The 6,134-nt window shown below is 37.9% G+C and overlaps 1 protein-coding gene across 1 annotated transcript; it reads left to right on the top strand.

Annotated features, from left to right (window-relative positions):
* Positions 1–58: 58 nt before the first annotated feature.
* On the top strand, positions 59–5,898 carry LOC144651001 (uncharacterized). The gene is made up of 10 exons (XM_078510853.1): positions 59–256; positions 333–422; positions 1,103–1,196; positions 1,910–1,944; positions 2,248–2,306; positions 2,445–2,465; positions 3,094–3,171; positions 4,029–4,095; positions 5,334–5,393; positions 5,775–5,898. The coding sequence occupies exons 1-10, from the start codon at positions 88–90 to the stop codon at positions 5,864–5,866; spliced, it is 765 nt and encodes a 254-aa protein (XP_078366979.1). The 5' UTR covers positions 59–87; the 3' UTR covers positions 5,867–5,898.
* Positions 5,899–6,134: the final 236 nt, after the last annotated feature.

Raw genomic sequence — 6,134 nt, 5'->3', positions numbered from 1 at the left:
TGATACTGCGTTCTGATTGGTCAACTTCCCATCAATCAAATTAACAACGAGGACTGCAACGGAGTAGAGACTGGACCGAAAATCAAAATGGCGGCTTCATTTCGAGTTTTACCAAGGGAGCTGAATGTGGCTTCGTTCAATAGTTGTGGACAAACCTTTGGTCAAAAATTGTTGAGTTTCTGTTTAAAAGCTAGAGCTTTACACAGCTGCAGCTCAGGTCATCGATCATGGCTCGTGCGACGTTCTTTGGTCAGAGGTATATAAAGTAAATTCATGCAGCTCTAAGATTAAAATGATCTTAATATAAGACCATTAAGCTTAATGTTTTGCAGGAGTTACCGATTCTAGAAAGGTTTCAAGCAAGTCAGCAAGCAGAGTCATCTCTCCTGTTATGGCTGAACTTCTCAAAAGTATACAATATGGTAAAAGTTCCTGAGCAATTCTCTTACAATGATCTTACATCTCTGTAAAAACTAAAATCTTAATTTAAGAATTTTTGTCTTACCTCAGCACCAGAACAATAGCTGATGTAACTTCTCAGCTATTGTTCTGGTGCTGAGTTAAGACGAAACATCTTAATTTAAGATTTTAGGTTAACGAAGATTTTATATCCACCCCCTCATAACTAACCTGATTTTTCTAAACCCCTACAGAAAAAAGTGAACTTTTCCCTTACCTCTTCAGAAATATTCTAAAGATAAAAGAATATACGACAGGACTACCCAGTGATAATAAACCTGCAGTCAGGGCTCTTTACACGGCTCCAGGTTGGCTTCTTATGTGGGCTGAATCACTGCAGTGGGTAACCTTTTTCAGTTAAACTTTTGTAAGTGTTTACAGGGAAAAAGCTTCAATTCCAACCCTGGGTCAACCCCCCTTGAAGTTAACCCTTTTTTAGACTTGGCTGGCCCAGATAGAAGGGTTGTTGTATTCCATGTAAAAGGTCGATAATAGCCGGGATGGTATTTTGGTGCAAATAGTTATGTATCTTTGTTGTCTTCTTTCATTATTTAGTAGCCACTACTACTAGGGCTATTATTAAGTTTTTAAGCAGCCATTATATTAAAGTTATCACCCCACCCATTTGGTTTTTTTTACCCAGGAAAAGAACAATGGATGGAACAATCAAGACGTAACACTCTTGCTAAAAAATTTGATGAGGGGATCATTGATCTTCATTCTACTGAATATGACAAGTAAGGGAAGATACAAAGCTGTGCTCTTAGTATAAGTACAGGGTGCCTAAAAGCTCTTATGTAAGAAATCTTGGGTTCCTAGTTCTTAAAAGCTTTTATGAGAGCAAAGTGCAACTGTAAAACAAGTCGCCCAAAGACAAACGTCAGTTGCCTGTGGCACTAGGGCTTTGCTAGAGCACAGCTCTGAGATATGAAAAACCAGCTGATACAATTCATTTAGAAAGTGAAAACATATTTTACCCATAACATTAGGCTTAGCAATTCACTAATGCTTGTTACCTAACATTTGGGTCTTGTCCTTTACTGCATGCAGGGAATTTGATTGATTCTGATCTTAGTTTCCTTTCAACGCAATCATCTTGTATTCTTGATGATGACAGCCAAATAGATTAGAAGAGATTATATAAAGAAATCTTCAGAAGAAAATTCTGTCTTGCTCACTTATCTTCATCTTTCTATCAAATTTCTTCTTGGGACTCCCCTTTCCCTCAACCAATGTCTGCACAGGCAGGTGGGCATGTGCTGAAGTCAGAACCAGAATTTTTCAGCTTGATGGGTTTACCAAATTTTCTTTGGTATGGGTTCCGATCACACAAACCTATGGCATCTACTGAAGTTATGCTATGATTTGTACATGCAAATGTCACTGCACTGAATCGAGCAAATGGCAACATGTGCCTAACATAAGTGGGTTTATTGTCTTTTTCATTCAGGTTGACACTGGAACACTTTCAAGTTTTTTGGCCAGGTTTGTGTCAAATTTGCTTTGTAACTGTAAAATTCTGGTATAGTTTAAGAGACTTCTTTTTATACTTTGTTTTCTCATTTTCATATTGCTACCCACAGGTGTTGAATGAGATCATAGTGGTTTCCGATAGCATTTTGTAGAATTTTTAGCAGTTTTGGGAAGCCTTCAACAAATCTTTAGAAATTCTAAAAGTATTTACAAACCTCAGTTAACTTTTCCAAATTTTATAGAGGCCTCTGAGCAATATATTAATCGCCTGATCAGCAGTTGCGAGTCACTAACTTCCTGTTTTGTTCTGTTAAGATGGAAAGCCAATCTGGACAAATTACAGAAGAAACTTCAAAGGCCAGTTTCCACCCCAGGTAATAATTAACACAAAAAAGTCATGTAGTTCAGAGATGTCATCTGTTTGTGTAAAGCAGTTTTCAATATTTAGTGCTACACAGTACACATGCTGGCGAACCTGTCGTGAACACTTTCTTTTCTGCTTCTTTTTTCAGAGAACCCGTCGGAATTGCTTTGTAAGTAAAATTCATTCACTTCGATTATTTACAGGTGGATTCAGGTTGAGCGTTTAATGGCCTCAGTTGTCGCATTTGTTGTCGTGGTTGAATTGATTGCGTTATAAGGCAGAATGACAGACGTTGCTGAGCAGGAATGCCAACGTTTTGCCTGGGAAAACCACAACGTGCTTTTTCCTTCAGACAGAACGTCGTCATTCCCATCTAGGGGCCAACGTCTAAGTAAAAGTTATTGTCATTGTATTTGGTACTAAGTGTTATGTGACCTATGCATTAATGACCATTATGCATGATAAATTGTTGTTGAGTTTTCTTTTCTTTTCTTTTTTTTTTGCACAACCACTTGTGAGAAAATCACTTATTTACACCATAATTTTTATTTACACCAATAATTTTTTGGCTAGTTCAGATATTTTGTGAGGGTGAAAATTGATGTCTAAAGAAGCTTGAAGTCAGATGGATGAATTTTTGCACAAGATTGGTCAAACCTTCCCTGCTTGTAGCTGCCCTTATTCCTGTTTGGTTTATAACGACCTGTTTGCTATTTTCGCCCCTTGGTCAACTGTAATTGATCATTAAGTTTTTTTATAAATATTATTAAATGTACTTTTAACAACTTCTGTTCTAGAGGGGAACCAACATTTGCAGTAATCCCTGCCCAATTTGTCGACTGATTGCAGAGAAAAACTATGAGTTGGTTTACACAGTGAGTAAAAGTAGCATGGCAGTAATGTAGCATTCTTTTTAAGCTAGTCCAGTTTCTGATTTAGATTGTAGTCTGTAGTTTATTCCATTTGGTAAACACATTGTCAAACCAGATTCCACTATTAAAATAGAAATGATTAATCTTTGATCATGGATCACTAGATTGGAAATATCTAACGTTTCCATCAAAATCTGAATTTAGATGAGTTGAAAAAATGAATTTACTTAAGGGTACATTTGTTTGAGAGGCAGTTCATACATCCAAAATTTTCCAGCATTAGCAACCCTCCAAGGTAAGACCATTTTAGTCGCCATGGCGACTAAAATTTTGGAGCTGGCAACTACATTGAAACCGAACTCACCAGCCTGGCGACTAAAATCGAGAAGAAGGATTGAAAGCGTGAGCGCAACTAAAATGTTTCTCTGGCGACCAAACTTGAGCAGGTGGTGGCCAAATGGCCACCAAGGAAAAAAATAAACTTAGAGGGTTGATTAGAAGTTAACTTTAACATTATCTGCTAGCTGATAACAGTACATGTGTGAGATTTTTTCAAAGGCTCAAGGAAAAAAATTGGCATTGACCTTCTAGCTCACAAATAAACGGTAGGAAATCTCTTATCAAATCAGGTGAGTTGACCTTCTAGCTCACAAATAAACAGTAAGAAATCTCTTATCAAATCTGGTGAGGTTGCTTGCCACGCCTGCCGCAAAATTAAGTTCATGCTTTAAATTCTTCCTCTCAATTTTAGTCACCAGGCTGGCAACTTCGGTTCCAATATTTTTGTTGCCGTGGCGACTAAAATGGTCTTACCCTGGAGGGTTGTTCAGACTTTTTTTTAAATTTTAACTTCTTTTCAGGATGTTGGTTTGCTGTCTCAGTTCATCTGCCCCCATACTGGAATGGTTCTTGAAACAGCGAAAACAGGTGATAATATGACTTTTAATAAAAGAACTAGTCAGCTGACATAAAATTTTGTCGTATGTCACTTGTAGCATCTTGAGGATAAAAATTAATGTCTTATGGTTGAATAATGCCCAACATTTTGATTTGATCAGTGGAACGCTCATTGAACTATGAATAATCCTGACACCATGGATACATTTTATACAGTGTTCCAAACCTAGATCATAACAATATTCACTGGTTGACAGTTCTCCATTTTCTCAGTTCTCATTTTCTCAGTTGGTATTGTTTAGAGAAATTGGATGATGGTGTTGGATAAGATGGTGTAAAATTTAGAAATACGCCGGAGTTGTTGATTTTAGTTTTGTAAACTGGAGAAAAAATTTCAACAGTCATTTCCCTTTGCCATGGTAGGTAGGTAAATTCTTCATTGGAGCCTAGTGGCCCATCAGACCAGTGTTATTTCCAGTTACATGCCATGAAGCGATGAGGAGTATTTCTACTCCCCCCTGGGTAGGATGCTAGTCCAATGCTGGGTTACCCCAAAGCATTAATCCGCCTGTACCTATTTATACACCTGAGTGAAAAGAGGCACTGTGAGAGTAAAGTGTCTTGCCCAGGAACACAACATGATGATCCCAACCAAGTCTTGAAGCCGGACTACTCAATCTGGAGCGTTAGGCCACTGTACCTCCCTTTGCCATACCAGTCCATTATACTGGGGGAGCAGGGGTGGCGCAGTGGTGAGAGCGCTCGCCTCCCACCACTGTGGCCCAGGTTCGATTCCGGTCCGGTGTCATATGTGGGTTGAGTTTGTTGTTGGTTCTCGTCCTTTCTCTGAGGGTTTTTCTCCGGGTTCTCCGATTTTCCTCCCTCCACAAAAACCAACACTACCAATTCCAATTCGATCGATGCACGTACACGTCTCGACGAGCTCTAAGCTCTTCGGTGCTACGTGGGTAAATAAATTACATTTACATTTTTTTTACTGATAAATTTTAGTTTGCAAGTTTTGATTGTTTTGCACTTTATAATGTATAGCCATACAATAAAGCAAAATGCCGTGCAGAAATTTGTCTGAGTATAGGTACATACATACATAAGTTTATTTACCCTCAGGCTGCTGAGGCTTAGCCTGGGAATGCAGACGTATTTCCGGCTGTCGTTTCTCTCCGCCAAAAAGCCAGAAATACGTCTTCGTTCGCAAGATAATGTTAATTTTGCCGAGGTCTCAACCTTTCACGCGCTTTTTATTTCAGGTGTGTGTCAAAAACAACAAAAACTCCTAATAAAAGCAATCCAGGAAGCTCAAGATAAAGGTATTTATTCTAACTCTTATGCGAAACTATCTAAAAAAATTAGGGAGGCATCGTCTTTAGCCGTTTTTAAAAGAAACATTCGTAAAATGGACTTAACTTTACTGGAATCTAGTGGCTGCCACTCGTGTGTTTATGTAACAGCTAGCCATTTAAACTCTAATGTACACAGTTTTAGGATTTTGTAACATGTTTAAGCTATTTTTATATATTATTAAGTGTTAGTTTTAGCTATTTATTTTATCTACTCAATTTTAATTAGCGCCACCCCGCGCTAGAACGTATTGGACACCATAATAAAATTACTGAAAAAACTCTTGTGCTTCACGATGTATTGCGCGTTTTATCTACTGACTGATTGATTACATTTGATTTCTCTGACAGGTCTTCTTCCCTTCACGATTCCTGGTCCAAGAGATCCCCCACGCGTCTTCCAGCCTGTAGGAGTACCGTCAATGTTTAAAAATAGAAAATGAAATTACATTTATACATATTAAATAAAATGAAACATCTGAATGAAAAGCACCTCTATCTTTGTCTTTAGATTGCGAACCTACAAGGAAACAGCGGTTATCTTATCTAGTCTTAACTACTTTTTTGATTAAATAAATTGTAACTGAAATGATGACTATTTCCCATCCCCATACGTCATTATTCGTTTATTTAAGTAAACCCCCTGATGAAGGCCTTGTTTGGTTTCTACCAATATAATTTACAGTGAGTCAACTCTCACTATAACGGACA

This window comes from Oculina patagonica, chromosome 1, assembly GCF_052425735.1.
Source record: "Oculina patagonica isolate OP01 chromosome 1, crgOcupat, whole genome shotgun sequence".
Taxonomy (NCBI): Eukaryota; Metazoa; Cnidaria; class Anthozoa; order Scleractinia; family Oculinidae; genus Oculina; species Oculina patagonica.
This window is presented reverse-complemented; position numbering and strand designations above follow the sequence as displayed.

Bases quoted from the DNA above. Each gene is read 5' to 3' on its own strand.
- LOC144651001 (XM_078510853.1), top strand. From the start codon at position 88: ATGGCGGCTTCATTTCGAGTTTTACCAAGGGAGCTGAATGTGGCTTCG. The intron at 1,945-2,247 runs GTTTGTGTCAAA...TGTTCTGTTAAG, and splicing joins CTTTCAAGTTTTTTGGCCAG to ATGGAAAGCCAATCTGGACA. The intron at 2,307-2,444 runs GTAATAATTAAC...TTCTTTTTTCAG, and splicing joins AAGGCCAGTTTCCACCCCAG to AGAACCCGTCGGAATTGCTT.